At 44.5% G+C, this 27,018-nt stretch overlaps 1 protein-coding gene across 4 annotated transcripts in view; it reads right to left on the minus strand.

Annotated features, from left to right (window-relative positions):
• Positions 1–27,018, minus strand: part of LOC139406952 (serine/threonine-protein kinase MRCK beta-like) — a 164,385-nt gene that overhangs the window by 94,906 nt on the left and 42,461 nt on the right. For all 4 annotated transcript variants that reach the window (XM_071150147.1, XM_071150146.1, XM_071150148.1 and 1 more), the window contains exons 6-10: positions 24,175–24,268; positions 17,859–18,059; positions 13,212–13,460; positions 8,136–8,379; positions 7,823–7,942 (exon numbers count right to left, since the gene is read on the minus strand). In XM_071150147.1, the coding sequence (XP_071006248.1) occupies positions 7,823–7,942; positions 8,136–8,379; positions 13,212–13,460; positions 17,859–18,059; positions 24,175–24,268 (908 nt within the window). The remainder of the gene's footprint in view (positions 1–7,822; positions 7,943–8,135; positions 8,380–13,211; positions 13,461–17,858; positions 18,060–24,174; positions 24,269–27,018) is intronic.

Genomic DNA, 27,018 nt, shown 5'->3' on the forward strand with positions numbered 1-27,018 from the left:
TAAGATATCATTTAGGACCTTGAGCGTGGCTGAGGTGCACCCATGACCAGCTCTGAAACCAGATTGCATAGCAGAGAAGGTATGGTGAGATTCGAAATGGTCGGTAATCTGTTTGTTGACTTGGCTTTCGAAGACCTTAGAAAGGCATGGTAGGATAGATATAGGTCTGTAGCAGTTTGGGTCAAGAGTGTCACCCCCTTTGAAGAGGGGGATGACCGCAGCTGCTTTCCAATCTTTGGGAATCTCAGACGACACGAAAGAGAGGTTGAACAGGCTAGTAATAGGGGTGGCAACAATTTTGGCAGATCATTTTAGAAAGAAAGGGTCCAGATTGTCTAGCCCGGCTGATTTGTAGGGGTCCAGATTTTGTAGCTCATTCAGAACATCAGCTGAGCAGATTTGGGAGAAGGAGAAATGGGGAAGGCTTGGGCGAGTTGTTGTGTTGTTGTGCAGTGCTGTTGACCGGGGTAGGAGTAGCCAGGTGGAAAGCATGGCCAGCCGTAGAAAAATGCTTATTGAAATTCTCAATTATGGTGGATTTATCAGTGGTGACAGTGTTTCCTATCTTCAGTGCAGTGGGCAGCTGGGAGGAGGGGTTCTTATTCTCCATGGACTTTACAGTGTCCCAGAACTTTTTTGAGTTAGTGTTGCAGGAAGCAAATTTCTGCTTGAAAAAGCTAGCCTTGGCTTTTCTAACTGCCTGTGTATAATGGTTTCTAGCTTCCCTGAACAGCTGCATATCACGGGGTCTGTTCGATGCTAATGCAGAACGCCATAGGATGTTTTTTTGTTGGTTAAGGGCAGTCAGGTCTGGGGAGAACCAAGGGCTATATAGGTTCCTGGTTCTAAATTTCTTGAATGGGGCATGTTTATTTAAGATGGTTAGGAAGGCATTTAAAAAAAATATCCAGGCATCCTCTACTGACGGGATGAGATCAATATCCTTCCAGGATACCCCGGCCAGGTCGATTAGAAAGGCCTGCTCGCTGAAGTGTTTCAGGGAGCGTTTTACAGTGATGAATGGAGGTCGTTTGACCGCTGACCCATTACGGATGCAGGCAATGAGGCAGTGATCGCTGAGATCTTGGTTGAAAACAGCAGAGGTGTATTTAGAGGGCAAGTTGGTTAGGATGATATCTATGAGGGTGCCCGTGTTTAAGGCTTTGGGGAGGTACCTGGTAGGTTCATTGATAATTTGTGTGAGGTTGAGGGCATCAAGTTTAGATTGTAGGATGGCTGGGGTGTTAAGCATGTTCCAATTTAGGTCGCCTAGCAGCACAAGCTCTGAAGATAGATGGGGGGCAATCAGTTCACATATGGTGTCCAGAGCACAGCTGGGGGCAGAGGGTGGTCTATAGCAGGCGGCAACGGTGAGAGACTTGTTTTTAGAGAGGTGGATTTTTAAAAGTAGAAGTTCAAATTGTTTGGGTACAGACCTGGATAGTAGGACAGAACTCTGCAGGCTATCTTTGCAGTAGATTGCAACACCGCCCCCTTTGGCAGTTCTATCTTGTCTGAAAATGTTGTAGTTTGGAATTAAAATGTCTGCATTTTTGGTGGTCTTCCTAAGCCAGGATTCAGACACAGCTAGAACATCCGGGTTGGCAGAGTGTGCTAAAGCAGTGAATAGAACAAACTTAGGGAGGAGGCTTCTAATGTTAACATGCATGAAACCAAGGCTATTACGGTTACAGAAGTCGTCAAAAGAGAGCGCCTGGGGAATAGGAGTGCAGGCACTGCAGGGCCTGGATTCACCTCTACATCGCCAGATGAACAGAGTAGGAGTAGAATAAGGGTGCGGCTAAAAGCAATAAGAATTGGTCGTTTAGAACGTCTGGAACAGAGAGTAAAAGGAGGTTTCTGGGGGCGATAAAATAGCATCAAGGTATAATGTACAGACAAAGGTAAGGTAGGATGTGAATACAGTGGAGGTAAACCTAGGTATTGAGTGATGAAGAGAGAGATATTGTCTCTAGAAACATAATTGAAACCAGGAGATGTCTCTTCAGCTGGCTAGCTCCGGAACAATTGATGTTAGCTCCGGAATCGACGAAAGCCGATAGTCACACGGATAGCAGCTAGCTAGCTGCGAGATCCAGGCATGGACGTCCAGAGCCAGCGGCCAAAATCCAGGGACATGGAGAGAAAAATTGGTCCGATATGTTCCGCTCCGAGCCACGCTGCACCGCGCCGTACAAAACTGGCGATAGATTCTCGAGCCAAAGGACAGCCGATGACCACAAACCGTGGTCAGCTGAGTACCAACGATTAGCCAGTAAATAAGCTAACTAGCTTCTGAACTAGCCCCTGAACCAGCTTCAGAGTTGCTTCTGGACCAGCTTCTGGCTAGCTCCCAGCTAGCTTCTGGCTAATTTCTGGCTAGCCTCTCGGAGGATCACAGATCTGAGGTAAATAATACTTTTTTATATAAATATAAATTGGTGAAACGGATTGCAGGAGAGTGTTCTGAAGATGAGTTTTTGGAAAATTAAAAATGTATGTGAAAAAAAAGTTGTAAAAAAAAAAAAATATATATATATATATATATATACGGGACACGACAGGACGAGGACAAAAATACGTCTGAACTGCTATGCCATCTTGGGAGATTGCAATGTGACCAGAACTGGGAACCCACAGGACATTCCCAAAACATGTGACCAGAACTGGGACCCCACAGGACATTCCCAAAACATGTGACCAGAACTGGGACCCCACGGGACATTCACAAAACATGTGACCAGAACTGGGACCCCACGGGACATTCCCAAAACATGTGACCAGAACTGGGACCCCACGGGACATTCCCAAAACATGTGACCAGAACTGGGACCCCACGGGACATTCCCAAAACATGTGACCAGAACTGGGACCCCACGGGACATTCCCAAAACATGTGACCAGAACTGGGACCCCACGGGACATTCCCGAAACATGTGACCAGAACTGGGACCCCACAGGACATTCCCAAAACATGTGCATTAGTGGTGTTCCAACAGCATTCATATGTCATCTATCACATATTGGAGTAGGAATCAGCTTAATCTTAAAACGTCTAAATGGGGTTTCATAACTTCTATGTATAAGCTGGTGTGCTGGGTTTTTAGAGGAAACAAATACATTCTCCCAAATGATATCTCAGTTCAGGTTGTGTCCCAGTCCCTGCATTTCACGGTTCCATACTAGTGACACCCAATGTAATGCATTTAACAGACAGCAGCCAATCATAAGTATCAGAGACCATTTTAGATGTTAATGAAAGGTCTATCCATGTAAGCATTATGTGGGATGTTAACGGGGCATCCCATGGTAGACCATAAGCTTTTAACAAAGATCTTAACTGTAAGTAAAGGAACCATGAAAAGCCTGGAAGTGAATACATTTGTTTGAGGTCCTGGAAAGGTATCAGTCCCTTATCATTATGCATGCCTCACAACGTATGCACACTCTTATCCGTCCACAATGGGTACACAAAAGGCTTATTGTTTGTCAGCAGGTTATGTCATATAGGAAAAGGTTCACAGAACGTCTTAGTGTTGCCTATATGTTCATCAGCGTAGTACCATACCTGTAATGAGTTGGAAATAATTGAACCAAATTTTATGAATGCTGTTTTGACCTTGATACCGGAAGAACCTTCACTGTAAGTCTATGCGGTGCAACAAGTGCCTCCATGCCTCTACAAGAAGCTGCAATAGAATCATCGGACCATACTCAAGGATTTTATTTGTAAAGACAAGTAATATAATTTGTAACGTGGAAGAGACAAGCCTCCTATTCCCTTTAACTGCGTAAGAGTATCATATCGAATGTGTGGCTTTTTATTATTCCAAATAAACTGAGGTCATTGACTTCAATTCCTCAATGTATTTTGGCCGAAGTGGTACAGGCAGCACAGAGAAAATAAAATGTTGTTGACCGAGTACGTTCATTTTTGCTATAGCAATCCTACCTTGTAATGAGATAAGAGAACCCTCTCTGCAAATCAGAGGTGATCTCCTCTTTTAGTTTGACATAGTTCATTCTGCAAACTTGAGACATTTTGGTGGGTATGCATACGCCCAAATAAATAAAGTCTGCCTCATGCCACTGGATATGTAGCAGGCAAAGTAAGCAATTTCACAGGGCAATTAAGGGGCACCAGTATAGATTTTTCCCCAGTTTATTTGATATCCAGAGAATTAACTGAAAATAGTAAATACTTTCAGGTTCAGTGAAAGAGAAATTAAGATGTCTAAGAAATACAATAAAGGTGTGATCGGCAGAGTGAGACTTTATGCTACCTTTAATATCGATGGGTGAAATAAGTTGATCTAATCACTTGAGCAAGGGGTTCCAAAGATGGTGCAAAGAGCGTTGGTGATAACGGACATCCTTGTTTTGTGGAACGTTGTAAACAGAAAGTCTTAGATATAATGTTTCCTGTATGCACAACTACTTGGGACGCATGAATACAATGGTTTTAACATGGAGATAAATCCTTTACCAAAACTAAAAGGCCTCCAAAACACACCATAAATAGTTCCATTCTAGCCTATCAAAGGCTTTTTCTGCATCCAAACTAAAAAGTGCAGCAGGGACTGGGTCATTTTTGGACTCATTTATGATGTGGAATAGACGTCTAATATTGTCTGAGGCTAAACGACCCTTTATAAACTCAGTTTGATAATCACTAATTAGATTTCCAACAAGCAGTTCCAATCTGATGGCAAGTACCTTTGCAAACAGCTTTGCAAACAGCTTGAGCTCTGTTGTATTAAGGCTTAAGGGCCTATAACTACAATCAGTGAGGTGTTTTGGTCTCTATGGAATTCTCCATATTTGAATGCATGATTGATAGAACCAAGAATTAGTACCATATATCAAGAAACAGCTCAGGAGGGAAACGAAGTCCTGGTGATTTGCCTCTTTTCATAGATGTTAATGCATTCCTGAGTTCTTCAAGAGTACGTGGGGAATCAAGGAATCCAGATTGCTTTCTGTGGAGTTTGGGAAAGTCTAATGATGATAAGAAGTGTGTCATCTTACTATGATCAGGGTCCGCCTCAAAAGGTATATAATTGGGAATAAAACTGCCTAAATGTATTATTCATTTCTGCCAGGTCATGTGACATCTTACCAGATGGTGTTTGAATTGTATTGATACCAGAAAATGCCTCATTTTGCTTAAGCCTTGCATCCAAAAAACGACTAGCTTTCTCCCCCTTAGAATAGTATGTTAATCATTATAAACTCTTCTTTAGATTGCAGTAAAGTGTTCTATCCATCTTTTAATCATGTAAAAAATCTTCCCCTTTTGCTCTGTACATTTTTGTTTTTGCTCATTTTCAACCAGAGCAATCTGTTTTTCCAGATCTACTACTGTTTTTTTTTTTACTGCGAGTTATATTAAGATCTGAGGGAAACGAGCTACAGTTTCCCCTTAAACATTTTGTCCCCTCCCAAAGTGACTGAGGGGGATGTGGCTGCATCTGTATTAAACAATAAAAATGTCAACTTTGCTGAAAGTTGTGTCAAAAAAGCCTTATTCTGCAGCAATGCTCCATCTTCTGGTAGGTACCTTTCTGCTTGGAGCTGTCAAGAAAGGTACTATACAGGACAGCTCCACAGTCAGAAATTACAACGGGGAGCAGCTTGGTTGTCTGAATACACCTGTTTATATAGGTTGCCACAAATATGTAGTCTATCCGTGAAAATGTATTATGTCTTGAAGAAAAAAAAAAGTAGCATCTTTGACAGTCAAATTCCTTAGACGTCAGGTGTCTAAAATATTAGCAGCAAATGAGATGAGGTCACCAGAGGCCTGACCAGCTTGAGAGTGAGATGAAACACGAGACCTATCTGAGAATTACATACCTGATTAAGATCTCCTCCCACAACAAGTTGGTATTCTGAAAGATCTCAGTCTTAGAAATAGAACTAAGGACAATAGAATCAGGTAAGTTTGGACAGTAGATTGAGGCGAAACACATCTTAGTGTGATTTATAACCGTAGTTACAAATACAAAATGTCCTGCATCATCATTATCCAAACACTCAATCTGAACACGTAGTTTTCTATCAAATAATATGAAAACAGCTTTGATTTTGTTAGTGGCTGAGGACTGAGCAACACATTTATAGTACCCGTTTTGGAATCTATAGACAATCTTTTTGCGTCCGATGTATTTTAAGCATTTGGTACACTTGATAGCAGAGTTCAAACCATGGGAATTTAACGACATTACGATGAGCTCACGGTTCATTTAAAACCTTAGTCATATAATATTTATGGATGTGTGTATGACAAAATAAACAAGAAATTCAATTAAAAAAACACCTACTTCAATATAAACGAAAAAATATATATTTGAACAAACTCAGGTTTTTAACAATAATAGAAACAGTAACCACCCACAAGAGAGGAATTCTATAGCGTCAACTGCTCTCTTTGGCTGGTAGGAACTCAAATTTGCTAACATCATGAGGCTCCCAAACAGCGACACACATCCCATGTCCAGTCCCATTCTGTCAGCCACTTGTTTTTATCCAACATGACATGAATACGTGGCAAAATCCCTTTCACAGAACACATTCATACCAAGCTGAGTGCTCTGTATGTCAATCCCCATAATGTTTACCCTACACCAGGACTGCTTTACTGACGACTAAATATTTTAGCCAGCTACAGTTTGCAGCCTGAACCCAATAATTATCCAGCCAGCTAACCTAGCCAGCCAGCGAACCATGTGCCAGCCAGCTAACCTAGCCAGCCAGCGAACCATGTGCCAGCCAGCTAACCTAGCCAGCTAGCCAACAGCAAGCGAACCACGAGCCAGCAAGCGAACCACGAGCCAGCCAGCTAGGCGAGCCACGTGCCAGCAAGCTAACCTAGCCAGCTAACCAACTCAGCTAGCGAGCCACGTGCCAGCCAGCTAACCTAGCCAGCTAGCCAACTCAGCTAGCGAGCCACGTGCCAGTCAGCTAACCTAGCCAGCCAGCCAACTCAGTTAGCGAACCACTTGCCAGCCAGCTAACCTAGCAAGCTAGCCAACTCAGCTAGAGAGCCATGTGCCAGCCAGCTGCATCTTAGCCATATAACCAGCATGCCAACAGCCCTGTTAACAAATCCACCAGGCCCCTCATACCAAATAAACTACATTATGTCACTGAATAACAAATAAACATGGGTGACGTTAGCTAGTTAGCTTAGCATTAGGGGGGGGGGGGGGGGGGGCGATAAGCAGGGTCCTTCTCTAGTAGTTGTCCTCAGCTGCAGCCTATGCCTCTTTCACATTATGGAAAATACTGGAGTGTTCCTAAAGTCGTTTCCGGATCTTCAGGCTGGCTGTGTATATCAGGAACGGGTGAAGTCCTCTTGTTGTCATTTGTCATTGTCGAAGGATTTCCTCTTCAGTTTCATTGCTGTATTCTGGGTAGAGTGCCAGATTGGATCTCCCATGTCTTGGTGGGTTCTCCAGGGCTCTGGTTCACCGCAGAATATCCACTCGGTCCTCATTTGTTAACAGGCAGAATATGAGGGTGCGGGGACGGCTATGGTTATTACTGCCACTGTAGATTCGGTGTGCCCGTTGAATTTCAATCTTCCTCCCTTGTAGCAATGGTATCCATTTTGGTAGATTCTCCTGAAGAAAACCTTTTGGGTCAGAACACTACGTTTTTTCCCAGGAATAGCCCCAAAAGTAAACCAAGGGCACATCAAACACTTTCAGGTATTTGACCTTTATGTTCCAGCCAGGCCTGATTTCAACACCCAGACAATGTTGAGTTGCTAGTCAATGACATTGGGTTGCCAGATTGGGTTACATTGAGAGACACTGACCTGCAAGTTTCTTCTTGAGCCTCTCAATCTCTTCATTGAGCTTCTTCATCTCCTTGTCTCGGCCCTGGGTGCAGGCACCGCGGCCCGGCCCGTGGAGAGACTGCACAGCCTGAGTGGACTCTGGAGGGGGTCAGAGGGGGCAAGAAACACAGGTCAAGGGTCAGAAGTCATGTCCACTTTAAACTGTGGGACACTAAGGGTGTGTATCAAAGTTGTCTGTGTGTGCATGCTGTGTGAGTGTTTCTCCTGGCCTCGCTGGTGTGTGTCTACGCATGCGATCTGTGTGTGTGTGTGTTTCTTTTTGCCCTCTCACCCTGCAGCTTGCGACTTAGCTCCTGCTTCTCCTGCTCCAGCCGGCGGATCCTCCTCTCGAAAACCTCAACCCCCAGCTCCCTCTCCTGGTCCCTGGGACCGCCCTCCTGGGAGCCCCCGTCGGACAGTCCGGCCATGTTGACGCTGCCGCAGTCCGAGAAGCAGCTGCCCGTGGTGTAAGTGAAGCCCACGAAGGGCAGGTGCTGGCCAGTGAAGCCTGTGAGCGTAACTGGAGGGCCAATGTCCTGTTGGGTAGGAGAGAGAGAGAAAGAAAGAGAAAGAGAAATCGGTTAGAGTCGAACAGCCAAACTGACCAAGGGAAGAGGTAATTAAACTACTGAGGTCGTGGAGGACAAAACCACTTATGGTTTTCATTCTTAACCAGGGACCTGAGACTGTAACTGAGTGTCTTTCCAGTTAGTGTTAACGAGCTAGCTTGTTTCTAGTTAGCATTAATTAGCTAGCTCTGTTTGAATGTTAAATGACGAGACTGAGGCATTGATGCGAGTAACCAGTCTTGTTCAGCACATTGCAATACATCCGGGTATCTCAAGCACACCGGTAAAACACTGGAGTTGCAGTAATTAACATTTACCACCAGATGGCATCACTGTGCCATCTTACACCCATAACATCTTGCCTTTTATAAAATAGGACAGGAGCAGTCAATTCACTAACAAAACAAACCTAGTAATAATTTCCAACATGAACAGTGTAGGTTTTTTTAAAAAAAAATTCAGGTAACAACTTAACACATTTTGATACTCTTTTCACTTTAATCTCTGTGTCAACAATCCCAAATGGGAAACCTATAGATAAAGTATTTTTGGTGGCTGGGAAAGACGCCAGCAGCGTAAAAAGACAGGGGGCTTGTCTGCGAGGACTGCGGGTCCCCGCACAGGCGTGTCACCTGACTGTCTAAGGGGAGTATTGATGGGCGAGGGAGCGACCGACCTGTGATCCCCTGGCTCTTCGCCCAGTGCCTCAGTCCCCAAGTGACTTGCTGGGGTTCTGTCTTTCGTCATGCGCCCCCTTTGACCATCGGGGTTCTGAGTAGGTGCTGGCTCAGAAATCCGAAGGTCAACCCTGGTACGACGGAACAGTGATCCATTCACTTCGACCAAATAAGAGCGTGGTGCCACTTTCTGTACACAGGATCCGAGTCTCCAGAGGCCCGTCCGGTCCCCTAGTAGTGGCTTCATTCGCACCGTTTCACCCACCCTGAGCTCAGGTAAGTCTTTTGCTGATTTGTTGTAGATGAACTTGGGGACCTGTCTTCTGTGACGTAGCTTCACCAGCACGTCTGTCACCACACATGGCTCAAGGAGAGTGCTGGCTACTGGCAGAGCTGCCGTGCCATGCCGTGCCATGAGGCGCTGGGCCGGGCTGCTATCCATACCTTCTGTCGGAGTATTGCGCCACTGCAGGATTGCTTTCTATGCAACTTTGCACTCTCGCAGAGCTTTTTTGCAGAGGTTCTTTGCAATTTTGACTGCGGACTCCGCCTTCCCATTAGCTTTTGGGTGCCGTGGTGATGAAGTGACATACTCGAATTCCCATTCTGCAGGACATTTTCGGAACTCAACTCCGGAGAATTGGGATCATTGTCTCTGCTGAGAGGTTGGGGAGGAGGTCAATCTCCCAGAAGTCTGAGTAATGATCGACTACCAGCAGAAAGTCTTTGCTACTGTGCTGGAAGAGATCTAGACTTACTCTCTGCCAGGGGCGCATCGGTAGCTTGTGGGACATCGTCGTCTCGCTCTCTGTTGCTCAATGGCATATTCATTGCAGATTGCATTTACTGACAGTCTGATTTCACTCTGCATTCCTGGCCAATACAGTGTGTCACGTGCTGGTCTGTAACAGGCCTCACCTCCAATGCAACTCGAGTGCACGCGCGCCAACATCTCAGGGCACAGAGACCGGGGAATAATGACTCTCTGACAATTACTCAGTTTTGAACACTGAGCTCCTCTTTGACTGGCCAATATTCTCTGACCGCTAGAGAAGTTTCTTCCTTGCAGTCAGGCCAGCCCATCAGAATCACAGACCTCAATGCCTGGAGTTGCTCGTCCCTGTCTGTGTGCTGTCTGATTTGTATAAGGCGCTGGTCCGTAACATTGAGGTAGTCAGCCTGGTTGATGTGTTCAACATCTACTTGCTCTGTTTGTAAGCTGCACACTGTGTGTTGTTCATGCATGGAGCGTTTGTGAGTGCCTGATGCAGTAGCCCTGCTGAGCGTGTCACTCACATACATCTCTGGCCCTGGCTTATACACCACCTTGAGGTTGTAGTTTTGTAGGGCCAGTAGCATGCTCTGCAGTCATTTCGGGGCATTCAGTAGAGGCTTGCTGAATATAGCAATAAGGGGCTACTGATCTGTCTCTGCTGTAATGTTGTCGCGCTCGTACAGGTAGTGGTGGAAGCGTTGGCATTTAAACACAATGCTGTGGCACTCCTCTATCTGGGCATAGTTCTGCTCTGTTGGAGTGAGTGCCCTAGAGGCGAATGCCACAGGCTGGCCCTCCTGCATGAATGAGGCAACAGCCAAGTCCATACTGGCTTGAGTCACTCTGAATCGTGACAGGTTTTGACACATCGTAGTATCGCAGTACAGGTGTCTGGGTGACCAGTTGTTTTATTTCCCTCACCGCTGCGTCATGTTTTGGGAGCCAATGCCAGATGCTGTCCTTGTCCATGAGCCTCCTTAGTGGCTCACACACCTCAGAGAGCCGCGGTAGGAACTTGGCCAGGTAGGTGACAAATCCGAAGAAGCGCTGCACTCCCTTCAGATGGGTGGGGCATTTCCAAGACAGCCTTCACTTTTTCAGGATCCGCCTTCAATCCAGTGGAGGACAAGATGTGCCCATGAAAGCGGACCTCTGGCACTTTAAACTGAAGCTTTTTTATGCTTAGCCTTAGCTTGACCTGTCTGCATCTGACCATCAGGGCCAGCAGCTTGGCGTCATGGTCACATTCTGCCTCATCACTGTCCCCACAGCCCACTACGACGATGTCATCTGCTATGGGTTCCACGCCACTGAGTCCCATCAACAGCTCATGCTGTTTCCGCTGATACACCTCTGGAGCTACGGAGACACCAAATGGAAGCTTCAACCACCTCTTCTTGTCCCAGGGTGTCCAAAAGGTGGTCATGTAGCTGCTAGGCTCGTTGAGCTTGCACTGCAGGAAGGCATCTCTGGTGTCCACGAGCAAGAAGACTCTGGCCTTTGGGAGCTTGTAAAGAACACCCTCCAACGTGGGCATAATGTAATGTGAACGTCGCAGAGCCCGGTTGAGGTGTTTAGGATCAATGCATATCCGTAGCTTATCTGGTTTCTTGACGATTACCATATTACTTATCCAGTCTGTAGGTTGACGGATATGATGTGGCCATCTGCTTCGTGTTTGTCAAGCTGAGCCTTCGTAGCTGCTTTCATGGCCACTGGACAGGCTGGATTGCTGCGTCCAACTCAAAGTGGACTTCCCCAGGAACTGACTCGACCGGTGCGTTGAAGACATCATGGTACTTGCTTAGGAGTGTCTCCTTGCTCATGGGCCCAGCCTGGACTTTGTCTATAATGTTAAGATCAGCTGAAATGGTGAAGTTAACAAGTCTAGCTGGCATTGCTGTGGTTTATTATTAAGTAGCAGAGTGACAAACCACTTTGTCCTTTTGCCCTCACTGCCCCTATGCACTCGCTAGCATATACATCCTCTGTGCTGTCGTTCCCTTCATCTGTGTTTGTTTCCATGGAGTGCACTTTACCCTCCTTTCTCTTGCTTTTCATGCAGACCCTTGCGAAGTGATTAGCTCTACTACAGGATTTGCATATTTTTCCATAGGCTAGGCAGTGTTCTTTTCCTCATCCATGAGAAATGCTACAATATCGGCATGTATTGGGGTTGTCTACAGCAGAGTTGGCTGTAGTATTAGCATTAGCTGTGGCAAAGGGGAATTTCTTTACTGGCTGCCTGAATGTAGCATTGACATTATCCATATGTTGCCTTTCTAGCTCCATGGACCTTATCCGTATATCAGTAAGCTCTGCTGCACGGCATGTCTCCACTGTCAAGACCAGCATCAGTTCACGTTCTGTCAGCAAACGTCTGCGGGTGCCCTCATCAGTTAGGCCAAGCACAATCTTCTCTGATGTGTTCATCTCTTAAAGCACCATAAGCTGCCTTTTCCCTTAGCCTAGTGACAAAGCCGTCAATGGACTCCCCGTCCTCCTGTTTGCAATACCCAAAAACATAACGCTCGTAGATAACGTTCTTTGCTGGCTTAAAGTAATGTTCAAGAGCATCAAGAATAGCTGTAGCGTTACCTTGCTGAGCTGCTGTCAAGTTCAGGTTGTGTTTGTATATACACGTGTCGGCATTCAGTTCCCATTGTAGTCCTCAAAGTGGCAGCCACTACCTCATCATCCTTTTCCACAAGTCCCGTTGCTAGCGCATAGTCCTCTAATTCACCTTTAAAAGTATCCCAGTTCGTGCTCCAATCCCCGCTGAGCTTCATAACGGCGGGAGGGGGAATGTTCACTGCCATGTCTAACCGGTGCTAACACTGAAGCTAAATAGCAAACTCACTCTAGCTAAGGCCAATTCTGGCGAAGTTTTACTCAAATAAGCATTTTTTTGGTAAACCAGAACAGGTGACTCTAATTTGCGGAAAGCAAGGTTAGTTATCCGACTGACACAATGTTTGAATGTTAAATGACGAGATAGGAGGCATTGATGCAGGTAACCAGTCTTGTTCAGTACATTCAGGGATCTCAATCACACCAGTAAAACACTGGAGTTGCAGTAATTAACATTTACCACCAGATGGCACCACTTTGCGTTAACGAGCTAGCTCGTTTCCACTTTGCGTTAACGAGCTAGCTCGTTTCCACTTTGCGTTAACGAGCTAGCTCGTTTCCACTTTGCGTTAACGAGCTAGCTCGTTTCCACTTTGCGTTAACGAGCTAGCTCGTTTCCACTTTGCGTTAACGAGCTAGCTTGAGTCTAGGTAGCATTTGCTAGCTATTTTTCTGTTATCATTAGCTAGATAGCTTGTTTCCCCAAGTCCACCCACCGGGTTTTTAAGAATATCGTCATCTACGTCGAAGTTGGAGGTGTCAGATGGCGAGCTGACGTCAGGGATGTAGGGCGCCTCAGTGGAGCGGATGTGATCCCAGTCGATGCCGGCGAAGAAGGGGTGGTCCTTGAAGTCGCCGATACCGTTCTGGCCCAGGCGGCGCTCGCGGCCGCAGATGAGATGCGACATCAGGTCCTTGGCGTCCTCCGACACATCGCTGATGTTTGAGGGGAACTGGAAACGCTCCTGTGAGAGAGCAGGGAAGAGAGGAATCAGGACTTAAAATCTCCTTTATAGTGTCAATAGCATTCATTACAATAACACTAAAACACTCACATATAAACATCTGCAAAAGAAGCAGGAGGGGGATGAAAGAGACAGGGAGCGATGAAGGAGAGTTCAGAGAAAGAAGGGAGCCTGACCAAATGAGGCACAGGAACGGCAAAAGAAGTAGGAGGACAGCAGTGAGACCTACAAAGAAAAAGTCAGAAAGACAGCAGGAAATGGGCAAATCAACAGAATTACAGAGATATACATGTATATATGCCTTCACAAAGTATTCAAACCCCTCAACCAATGTTGTTGTGTTTGTTACAGCCTGAGCTGAAAATGAATCAAGAAAAAATATATATAAAATCAGCCACCTCCACACAATATCTCCTAATGAAAGAGTGAAAACATGTTTAAGAATTGTTTGCTAATTTATTGAGAATGTAATACAGAAATATCTAATTTACATAAATATTCACACCTGAGTCAATACTTTGTAGAAGCACCTTTGGCAGTGATTATAGCTGTGATTCTTTCGGGGTACGTCTCAGAGCTTTCCACACATGGATTGTGCAACATGTATACATTTTTATTGAAAAAAAATTGTTCAAGCTCTGTCAAAATGGTTGTTGACCATTGTTAGACAACCATTTTGGCCTGGTGTTTTAGGTTATTGTCCTGCAGAGAGGTGAATTAATTTCTGGTGGAAAAGCAGGCAACCAGGTTTACCTCTAGGATTTTGTCTGTGCTTAGCTCCATTACGTTTCTTTTTCATCCTGAAAAACTAAAATCCTAAACACTAGAATTGCTAAAAAAAACAGCCAATCTGACCATTTTCAATAAAAACCTTAAATCCACCTTCCCTAAATATGTGTATTTTACACTAGCAGTACTAGAAGACAAATATAACAAAATACAAAAACTGATCCTCAAAGCACCATGAAGGTCACAATGACCATATGTATATTTAACAGTAGAATAGCTGGGCCTCGAGGAACACCAATAGCTAACCAGTTTAATAAATAAATGGACCCCCCCTTCGAGCCAATGTAATTTGGTTGTGTTTATGAAGGTGTTCGTTTATGAAGGTGTTAGTAACATTAGAATATGTAAATACTTGAAAGAACATAATTTCATTAAATGTATGTTAATGTAGGCTATACAGTGCATTCGGAAAGTATTCAGACCCCCCGGCTTTCCCACATTTTGTAACATTACAGCCTTATTCTAAAATTGATTAAATGTTTTCCCCCCTCAATCTACACACAACACCCCATTATGACAAAGCAAAAACAGGTTCAGAAATGTTTTGAAAAATAAAATATACATATCTTATCTAAATAAGTATTCAGACCCTTTGAAATGAGACTAGAAATTGAGCTCAGGTACATCCTGTTTCCATTGATAATCCATGAGATGTTTCTACAACTTGGAGTCCACCTGTGGTAAATTCAATTGACTGGACATGATTTGGAAAGGCACACGTCTATATAAGGTCCCACAGTTGACAGTGCATGTCAGAGCAAAAATCAAGCCATGAGGTCGAAGGAATTGTCCGTAGAGCTCAGAGACAGGATTGTGTCGAGGCACAGACCTGGGGAAGGGTACCAAAACATTTCTGCAGCATTGAAGGTCCCCAAGAACACAGTAGCCTCCATCATTCCTACATGTAATTAGTATGGAACCATCAAGACTCGTCCAAGAGCTGTCCGCCCAGCCAAACTGAGCAATCGGGGGAGAAGGACTTTGGTCAGGGAGGTGTCCAAGAAGGTGACCAAGAACCCGATGGTCACTGACAGAGATCCAGAGTTCCACTGAGATGGGAGAACCTTCCAGAAGGACAACCATCTCTGCAGCACTCCACCAATCAGGCCATTATGGTAGAGTGGCCAGACGGAAGCCAGTAAAAAGGCACTCTTCAGTAAAAAGGCACATCACAGCCCACTTGGAGTTTGCCAAAAGGCACCTAAAGGACACTGACCATGAGAAACAAAATTCCCTGGTCTGATGAAAGCAAGATTGAACTCTTGGCCTGAATGCCAAGCGTCACATCTGGAGGACACCTGGCACCATCCCTACGGTGAAGCATGGTGGTGGCGGCATTATGCTATGGGGATGTTTTTCAGCAGCGGGGGACTGGCAGACGAGTCAGGATCGAGGGAAAGAACAACAGCGCAAAGTACATTGAGATCCTTGATGAAAACCTGCTCCAGAGCACTCAGACTGGGGTGAAGGTTCACCTTCCATCAGGACAATGACTCTAAGCACACAGCCAACACAACACAGTAGTGGCTTCGAGACAAGTCTCTGAATGTCCTTGAGTGGCCCAGCCAAAGCGCGGAATTGAACATGATCGAACATCTCTGGAGAGACTAGAAAATAGCTGTTGCGGCGATGCTCCCCATCCAACCTGAAAGAGCTGAAAGAGAAGAATGGGAGAAACTCTCCAAATAAAGGTGTGCAAAGCTTGTAGAGTCATACCCAAGAAGACTCGGGGCTGTAGTCACTGCCAAAGGTGTTTCAACAAAGAACTCAGTAAAGGGTTCAAATACTTATGTCAATGTGACATTTTGTTATTATGTGGGAAAAAAACAATTTAATTGATGAGGGAAAAAAACAATTTAATCAATTTTAGAACAAGGCTGTAATGTAACAAAATGTGGAAAAAGTTAAGGGGTCAGAATACTTTCCAAATGCATTGTACGTAAAACCAAAAAACCATCAAAAGCCAGCATTTCAAATACAAAATTGGATTTCACTCGTGGAGTGCCGTTGTTTCAACTATGCGCTAAGACAATTTGTACAATTGTTTGACAAAAATAGGTTCATCAGAAACCTTGAAATCTGCTCTTTCTAGTAAGGTAATAGCAATCAAAACATCTGGCCTGCATGGACATCTGTAGAATGACATGGAAGGAGTGCTATTTGGTAAGCTCCATGCTTCTTTGTCAATGCACGCTGTCAATACATTCTCCGCAGGTCATCAGTCTCTCCATTTTCTATTCAACAATTTATAATTGTCACCCATCAGACTATTGTCAATTTAATGTTGTCTTTAGGCCACATCTATTACTATATGTGTGGAATTAGTTTCAATATTGTTTAAGTGTAGTTTGGATGGGCCAGCTGGGTGGGAAACTTGTCTTCCAGTCAGGTTTCTTATGACATATTTTAACATAATAAATGCATTTATTTAGCAACATATGATTTATTATGGAATAGTTATACAATTGAAATATCAACAGTCAGAATGACCTTCCTGGCCATTCTAGCAGTTATGCAATTCTGGCACTCCGCATATTAACAATTACAAGCATGCCCATAACATGATGCAGCCGCCACTATGCTTGAAAATATGGAGAGTGGTACTCAGTAATGTATTCAGGGAAGAATGTTAACTGCATTGCCACATTTTTTAGAGTATTACTTTAGTGCCTTACTGCAAACAGGATGCATGTTTTGGAATATTTGTATTCTGTACAGGCTCTCTTCTTTTCCCTCTGTCAATTAGGTTGGTATTGTGGAGTGACTACAATGCTGTTGATCCAACTGATGTAAAGTCACCATTGGCCTCATGGTGAAATCCCTGAGCGGTTTCCTTCCTCTCCGGCAACTGAGTTAGGAAGGATGACTAGATCGTTGTAGTAACTGGATGTATTGATACACCACACAGTGTCATTAATAACTTTACCGTGCTCAAAGGGATATTCAATGTCTTTTTTTCCCTCTTTTTTTTTTTGACCCATCTACCAATAGGTGCCCTTTATGCAAGGCATTGAAAAACCTCCCTGGTCTTTATGGTTGAATGACTGTTTGAAATTCACTGCTCGACTGAGGCACCTTACAGATAATTGTATGTGTGGGGTACAGAGATGTGGTAGTCATTCAAAAATCATGTTAAACACGGTGAAATACTGTACATTTGGGAAGTAAACAATCTATAACTCGTAAAAAAAAAAATCATGAATCAAATGTTTAGAATATGTAGCACTTATTCCTGGCCAATAGATTCAGAAAAGGAGGCAGGAAAAGCATATGCGAGTTGCTAGCTGTCACTAAGGCAGTTTGGATGCTGATGACACACACACACAAGCTAAATTCACTAGATTGTGGCAAGCTAGCCACTTTGTCCTGACTCAGAGGTAGGCAACACGCTGGTCCTTAAACACAGATCTAAGACCAGATTTCCCTACACATACCTGTGACCCAATTATCTTGCATGGCATCCTATCCTTGCTTCCTTTCCTTGTTTTTAGGAATGGACACAAATGTGTGAAAGCATAGACTTTGAAGGCCCGCTTTCCGCTTCACATCACCAAATTGTCGCAACAAACTAAACTTTAAAAAAATGTCAGCCAGTTTCCTCAAGTTTACCTCGTGGTTCATGATCTTGCCGTAGGTCTCCACCAGTGACTCTGCATAGAAGGGCGTCTCCCCGTAGAGCATTTCATACATACAGACCCCCAGGGACCACCAGTCACACTCTGGGCCGTACTTCCCCATGCCGTCTTCCATGGCCTGCAGGATCTCAGGGGAAATGTAGTCCGGAGTGCCAACAGCCACAGACGACTGGACCTAGAATAGGAGAGGATAGAGGGGGGAGAGAGGTAGGGAACTACAAATGAGGGGTGGAATTGAAGGGTTGTCAGAGAAGCACGATTTAACATTGTACTTGTAAAGAGGTCCTGCTGTGATGAAATCAAAGGGGTTTGGGTGTGTATAATGAGACCCTATTTAAGTATTAAAAACCTAGTTTGTGTTTGCTCTGATATGAGGGTTCAAATATTATTTGAAAAACCCACTACGGCCTTCAAGCACCTCATCAAGTTTAAACATTTAAATTTTAGAAACATTTAAAAGCAAATCAAATTTAGTCTGTTACCTGTTGTATTCAGAGCATGTGTGTAGACCTGACAGTGAAATGCTTACTTACAAGCCCTTAACCAACAATGCTTTAAGTTAATATATATATATTTTTAAATAAAAAGTGTTAAGTAAAAAATTGAAAATAAAGGTAACAAATAATTAAACAACAATGTGGAGGCTGTACTGGTACAGAGTCAATGTGGAGGGGCACCGGATGATAATGAGACTATATACAGAGGGTACCGGTACAGAGTCAATGTGGAGGCTATATACAGGGTATTACGGTACAGAGTCAATGTGCAGGGGCACCGGTTAGCAATGAGACTATATACAGGGGGTACCGGTACAGAGTCAATGTGCGGGGGCAATGGTTAATAATGAGACTATATACAGAGGGTACCGGTACAGAGTCAATGTGGAGGCTATATACAGGGTATTACGGTACAGAGTCAATGTGCAGGGGCACCGGTTAGTAATGAGACTATATACAGAGGGTACCGGTACAGAGTCAATGTGGAGGCTATATACAGGGTATTTCGGTACAGAGTCAATGTGGACACTATATACAGGGGGTACCGGTACAGAGTCAATGTGGAGGCTATATACAGGGGGTACCGGTACAGAGTCAATGTGGAGGCTATATACAGGGTATTACGGTACAGAGTCAATGTGGAGACTATATACAGGGCGTACCGGTACAGAGTCAATGTGCAGGGGCACCGGTTAGTAATGACACTATATACAGAGGGTACCGGTACATAGTCAATGTGCAGGGGCACCGGATAATAATGACACTATATACAGGGGGTACCGGTACAGAGTCAATGTGCAGGGGCACCGGTTAGTAATGAGATGATATGCAGGGGGTACCGGTACAGAGTCAATGTGCAGGGGCACCGGTTAGTAATGACACTATATGCAGGGGGTACCGGTACAGAGTCAATGTGCGGGGGCACCTGTTAATAATGAGACCATATACAGGGGGAACCGGTACAGTCAATGTGCGGGGACACCGGTTAATAATGACACTAAATACAGGGGGTACCGGTACAGAGTCAATGTGGAGGCTATATACAGGGTATTACGGTACAGAGTCAATGTGGAGGCTATATACAGTGGGTACCGGTACAGAGTCAATGTGGAGGCTATATACAGGGGGTACCGGTACAGAGTCAATGTGGAGGCTATATACAGGGGGTACCGGTACAGAGTCAATGTGGAGGCTATATACAGGGGGTACCGGTACAGAGTCAATGTGCAGGGGCACCGGTTAGTAATGACACTATATACAGAGGGTACCGGTACATAGTCAATGTGCAGGGGCACCGGATAATAATGACACTATATACAGGGGGTACCGGTACAGAGTCAATGTGCAGGGGCACCGGTTAGTAATGAGATGATATGCAGGGGGTACCAGTACAGAGTCAATGTGCAGGGGCACCGGTTAGTAATGACACTATATGCAGGGGGTACCGGTACAGAGTCAATGTGCGGGGGCACCTGTTAATAATGAGACCATATACAGGGGGAACCGGTACAGTCAATGTGCGGGGACACCGGTTAATAATGAGACTAAATACAGGGGCTACCGGTACAGAGTCAATGTGGAGGCTATATACAGGGTATTACGGTACAGAGTCAATATGCCGGTACATGGAATCTGATTGATTGATTGCTTCTGTGGACAGTTGTGGACAGTTGTCTTTTATACAGGTAACAAGCTGAGATTGGGAGCACTCCCTTTAAGAGTGTGCTCCTAATCTCAGCTCGTTACTTGTATAAAAGACACCTGGGAGCCAGAAATGTTTCTGATTGAGAGGGGGTGAAATACTTATTTCCCTCATTATAATGCAAATCAATTTCTAACATTTATGACATGCATTTTTCTGGATTTTTTTGTTATTCTGTCTCTCACTGTTCAAATAAACCTACCATTAAAATTATAGACGGATCATTTCTTTGTCAGTGGGCAAACATACAAAATCAGCAGGGGATCAAATACTTTTCCCCCTCACTGTATATGTTAATCATAACTATTCACCTCCCCAAAGCCAATACTTTATATAGCCACCTTTTGCAGCAATTACAGCTGCAAGTCTCTTGGAGTATGTTTCTAATAATTTAACCAGGATCTCAACCACTGGGATTTTTGCACATTCTTCAAGGCAAAACTGCTCCAACTCCTTCAAGTTGGATGGGTTCCGCTGGTGTACAGCAATCTTAAGTCATACCAAAGATTCTCAATTGGATTGAGGTCTGGGCTTTGACTAGGCCATTCCAAGACATTTAAATGTTTCCCCTTAAACCCCTCGAGTGTTGCTTTAGCAGTATACTTAGGGTCATTGTCCTGCTGGAAGGTGAAACTCTGTCCCAGACCCAAATCTCTGGAAGACTGAAACAGGTTTTCCCTCAAGAATTTCCCTGTATTTAGAACCATCCATCATTCCTTAAATTCTGACCAGTTTCCCAGTCCCTGCCGAGGAAAAACATCCCCACAGCATGGTGCTGCCACCACCAATATGGGATGGTGTTCGAGATGATGAGAAGTGTTGGGTTTGCGCCAGACATAGCGTTTTCCTAGATGGCCAAAAAGCTCAATTGTAGTCTCATCTGACTAGAGCACCTTCTTCCATATGTTTGTGGAGTCTCCCACGTGCCTTTTGGTGAACACCAAACATGTGCTTATTTTTTTCTTTAAGCAATGGCTTTTTTTCTGGCCACTCTTCCGTAAAGCCCAGTTCTGTGGAGTGTACGGCTTAGTGGTCCTATGGACAGATACGCCAATCTCCGCTGTGGAGCTTTTGCAGCTCCTTCAGGGTTATCTTTGGTCTCTTTGTTGCCTCTCTGATTAATGCCCTTCTTGTCTGGTCCGTGAGTTTTGGTGGGCGGCCCTCTTGGCAGGTTTGTTGTGGTGCCATATTCTTTCCATTTTTTAATAATGATTTAATGGTGCTCTGTGGGATGTTCAAAGTTTCTGATATTTTTTTAGAACTGATCTGATCTGTACTTCTCCACAACTTTGTCCCTGACCTGTTTGGAGAGCTCCTTGGTCTTCATAGTGCCGCTTGCTTGGTGGTGCCCCTTGCTTAGTGGTGTTGCAGACTCTGGGGCCTTTCAGAACAGGTGTATATGTACTGAGATCATGTGACAGATCATGTGACACTTAGATTCATGTGACTTCTGAAGGTAATTGGTTGCACCAGATCTTATTTAGGGGCTTCATAGCAAAGCAGGTGAATACATATGCACACACCACTTTTCAATTTTTTTGAATTTATTGAAACAAGTAATTTTTTTCATTTCACCAATTTTGACTATTTTGTGCATGTCCATTACATGAAATCCAAATAAAAATCCATTTAAATTACAGGTTGTAATGCAACAAAATAGGAAAAACTCCCAAGGGGGATGAATACTTTTGCATGGCACTGTAGTAGGGAATAGGGTGCCATTTGGGATGCAGGCCTTCTTTCCATTTTACACCCGCTGAAATTTGAGGGCACTCGTAATTTGACATTGCATACACGGCTTGGACTGTCGTTAATCTTTGTGTAAGAAGTTTAGAGACTAAAGGCATATAGTCAGACCTTCAAGGAAAGATTCACCCATTTTGAATGATATATATTTTGGGGGCTTCTCTGAGCATGTTCTATCGATTCTCCGGGTCATTTCATGTGTATCATGAGCCCTTGTCATTCACGCAGGCAGAAATACAGCTGGTACGACATAGCATTGTGATAAAGCCACTCTCACGAGACCAGAAGTTAATAGGAAGATTACTTTTAGAACGCAAAAATGTATATCGCACATGTCAGATTTCAATACTGGCCCATGTCAAAGAGGGAGACTGTATTTTATTGAGTGAGCCATTGATCCTTTTGTTTTTATGTTGTTACATGGAGAAATGTGTAATTTAACAGGAGGGTCCATCACATTTCTCCTATTGCATGGTGCTGCCCAGCGGCTCAGAGAGCAGAATCCTGAGTGGCTTTGTGGGAAATGTAGGAAACTGCAAAGTCAGAGGAAGCTTGGGGAGAGGTTTGAGCATCCTTGGAGGGTATTTTTACCATGCTGAGCGATGCTCCTCAGCTCGGCAACAATAACAACAGTGGTGGCACTGTTTCCCCCTAAGGCAGATTCCAACTTTAAACAACACTGATTAAAAATATAATATACACTTACTGGCTAAACCTAAATTGAGCATATTTCTTGTTGTGAGTTAATCAGGTTCTGTGAAAAAGACACTAAGTGAAGCCCCCTATGACACCCAAATCTGATTATATAGCCACCATTACCATTTGAATCGACTAAAACTGGATGATGTTAGCTGCTGTGCAGTGTGAAACAGTGTGTGTGTGTGTCAACTGTTCTTTAGATATGTCCTCGTTGGTGAGCATCGGTCTAAAGTTGCTGTTGCTGCAGTAGGGTGAAGTTTCCCCTAGACGCTGATCGTGCATCGGTTTTGCATTTCCCCCACAAATGGTTAAGATTGGGGGAAGGGAGGCTGATCCTAGATCTGTTCCTAGGGAAAACTTCACCCGGAGTGCTGCTGCTGCAGTAGGGTGAAGTTGCCCCTTGACGAAGGGAAGCTGATCCTAGATCTGTTCCTAGGGAAAACTTCACCCGGAGTGCTGCTGCTGCACAAGGCTGTTGCATTCGAATGTGGCTTCTACTTGTGGTACTAGTTCTCTTGAAGATTGTTCAGGTTTCTTGCTGTATGTAAATAATTAGAATCTACTGTAATCTCTAGTCATTGTATTTCTATAGTTGGAAGTATTTACTGTAAGTCACTCCTCATTGACCTGGCTAAAGCGTTGACCTGACTTATCTCACTAAATATCACCCTATCCCCTATAGACCCATTTACCGGCCCGTCATGAAAAGTAGCGAGCGCAGTTCATCAGAAACCTCTGTTTACCAAGCCCTGGATACAATCACATGCAACTAGATCATCGTATATGTCAGAGGATTGATTACCTAGCAAGTTAGCGAGGCAAGGTAAAATATCCCAAATAGAGCTAGATAAAGCCAGAGGCAGTCAAGCTTGTTTTCATGGTCATCACCCACTCACTTAAGTTTGTCAAGGACTTTAAATGTTAGCTATCATGCTACAGAGCTTTTTGGTACCGGGATGCGCATGCATCACCCGAACGTGACGCTTTCTTGTAAACAAAAAAGGGCTCTGGTCAAAAGCAGTGTACTGTATATGGAAAAGGATGCCATTTGGGACACAGGGTCAGTCAGTGAGAAAAAAGCCTGAACTTCTGCATATTCAACTGCATTCTACGCTTGTGACGTGTTTTGAAGATGAGGCATAGCCTGTGGGGTTATGTCATTGTCACACGTGTACACGTGACACACACATACAGTAGTAGAAGCATAGTGATTTCCTGTCTATTGGAGCTAAAGGGGCTGGTATGTGTAGAGAAAGAGAGGCTTCAAGTCCTATGTGTCTAGAGAGCTTTACATTGCTCCAGGGGCACTGCAGGTGACCCAGTGCTGCATCCATCCTCCCTCAACCTGGAGCTGTACCCTTCATATGTCTACCTGTCCATGGCGTACTACTCTGACCGTGATGACCAGGCCCTGCAAAAACCAGTCCCACGAAGAGCTGAGAAGCTGATGATCTGTATTGTTTCCTAGCAGTGGCTCCCTCTGGAAGCAGTTTGCAGTGCCAGTGCTGTTCAGTGTGTTCTTTTAACCATGCTGTGTGTAGCTCCTCAGCTCGGCATCAAAAACAATGGTGGTGGGGCAGCAAGTGGAGCGGTTTCCCCTTAAGGCAGATTCCAACTTATTGGCTAAACCTGTGTGTCTGACTGACCGTGCCATCCTGCATCATCTTCAGGCAGGAGCCAAAGTCGGCCAGCCGGATGTGGCCGTTCATGTCTAGCAGAATGTTGTCTGGCTTGATATCTCTGGAAGAGGAAGTAGAGAGAAATGTAGAGAGAGCGTGGTAGAGAGAGCGTGGTAGAGAGGGGTAGAGAGAGAGAGGTAGAGAGAGGGGTAAAGAGAGGGGTAGAGAGGGGGGTAGAGAGGGGGGTAGAGAGGGGGGTAGAGAGGGGTAGGGAGAGAGAAAGAAATGGTTAGGATTGGCTATGTGCGTCTCCTCTCCACCAATATATAGCCCTGTATATGATTGTGACATTGTCTTAAAGAGCACCTTAAAGTGCATCAGATAAAATGTACGGCTCAATACACACACCCTCCCCTCAACATTTCTCTCCCGGGTGGCTGAGCTGAACAGCTCGCCATTGTTCATCCAACGTCCCTCTCTCTCCCGTTCCCCCTCTACTCCCGCTCCCTGGCAGTGCCCTCTGTTGTACTAATCCTGGCACCATGCTGGGCACAGTGGGCATGGCATAAACACCTAAACACAACAAGCCCAACGCAAACTAATAGGCCATACACACAATATCAATACACTGTATATGATTGTGTATTGATACACTCATTCACACAACCATTAGAGGAGAGAACAAACTAAGTGTAAGGTGGTGTTTGTCAATCAGTTCTCTTCTAATTTCACAGTTATTTAATCCTTTAAACAACTACCATGATGGTTGGAGCCATCAATTTTCCCATGAACCCTTTACATCTGACAGACTGAATCCAAAAATTACCACGGTTGATTTTATGTGACATTTTACAGTACTTTTCGCCGCATTTGTTGATTAGAAAATCTGAAAATACTCTGGATACTTTCAGTAACATGTTAAGAATATTCCTGGAAAATGTGGGATACAGTTGAAGTCGGAAGTTTACATACACCTTAGCGAAATACACTCACAATTACTGACATTTAATCCTAGTAAATATTCCCTGTCTTAGGTCAGTTAGGATCACCACTTTATTTTAAGAATGTGAAATGTCAGAATAATAGTAAAGACAATTATTTATTTCAGCTTTTATTTCTTTCATCACATTGCCTTTAAATTGTTTAACTTGATTCAAACGTTTCGGCTAGACATCCACAAGCTTCCCACAATAAGTTGGGTGAATTTTGACCAATTTCTCCTGACACAGCTGGTGTAACTGAGTCAGGTTTGTAGGCCTCCTTGCTCGCACACACTTTCAGTTCTGCTCACAAATTTCTATATGATTGAGGTCAGGGCTTTGATGGCCACTCCAATACCTTGACTTTGTTGTCCTTAAGCCATTTTGCCACAACTTTGAAAGAATGCTTGGGTTCATTGTCCATTAAGACTTCATGACTTAGATGTTGCTTCAATATATCCACATAATTTTCCTCCCTCATGATGCCATCTATTTTGTGAAGTGCACCAGTCCCTCCTGCAGCAAAGCACCCCCACAACATGATGCTGCCACCCCTGTGCTTCACGATTGGGATGGTGTTCTTTGGCTTGCAAGCCTCCCCTTTTCCATCCAAACATAACGATGGTCACTATGGCCAAACAGTTCTATTTTTGTTTCATCAGACCAGATGACATTTCTCCAAAAAGTACCATATTTGTCCCCAAGTGTAGTTGCAAACCATTGTCTGGCCTTTTTATGGCGGTTTTGGAGCAGTGGCTTCTTCCTTGCCGAGCGGCCTTTCAGGTTATGTCGATATAGGACTCGTTTTACTGTGGATATAGATACTTTTGTACCGGTTTCCTCCAGCATCTTTATAAGGTCCTTTGCTGTTGTTCTGGGATTGATTTGCACTTCTTGCACCATAGTACGTTCATCTCTAGGAGACAGAACGCGTCTCCTTCCTGAGCGGCATGACGGCTGCGTGATCCCATGGTGTTTATACTTGCGTACTATTGTTTGTACAGATGAACGTGGTACCTTCAGGCATTTGGAAATTGCTCCCAAGGATGAACCAGACTTGTGGAGGTTTACCATTTATTTCTGAGGTCTTGGCTGATTTCTTTTGATTTTCTCATGATGTCAAGCAAAAAAGTCCTCCTCACAGATTCCCAAAGCATTAGACCAAAATAAATACAATTGTATTTGTCACGTGCCGAATACAACCTTACAGCAAAATGCTTACTTACAAGGCTACATACAGGGGGTACCGGTACAGAGTCAATGTGGAGGCTATATACAGGGGGTACCGGTACAGAGTCAATGTGGAGGCTATATACAGGGGGTACCGGTACAGAGTCAATGTGGAGGCTATATACAGGGGGTACCGGTACAGAGTCAATGTGGAGGCTATATACAGGGGGTACCGGTACAGAGTCAATGTGGAGGCTATATACAGGGGGTACCGGTACAGAGCCAATGTGGAGGCTATATACAGGGGGTACCGGTACAGAGTCAATGTGGAGGCTATATACAGGGGGTACCGGTACAGAGTCAATGTGGAGGCTAAATATACAGGGGGTACCGGTACAGAGTCAATGTGGAGGCTATATACAGGGTGTTACGGTACAGAGTCAATGTGGATGCTATATACAGGGTGTGACGGTACAGAGTCAATGTGGAGGCTATATACAGGGGGTACCGGTACAGAGTCAATGTGGAGGCTATATACAGGGTGTTACGGTACAGAGTCAATGTGGAGGCTATATACAGGGGGTACCGGTACAGAGTCAATGTGGAGGCTATATACAGGGGGTACCGGTAGAGAGTCAATGTGGAGGCTATATACAGGGGGTACAGGTACAGAGTCAATGTGGAGGCTATATACAGGGGGTACCGGTACAGAGTCAATGTG

The sequence above is a fragment of the Oncorhynchus clarkii genome, chromosome 4 (assembly GCF_045791955.1).
Source record: "Oncorhynchus clarkii lewisi isolate Uvic-CL-2024 chromosome 4, UVic_Ocla_1.0, whole genome shotgun sequence".
NCBI classification, from domain to species: domain Eukaryota; kingdom Metazoa; phylum Chordata; class Actinopteri; order Salmoniformes; family Salmonidae; genus Oncorhynchus; species Oncorhynchus clarkii.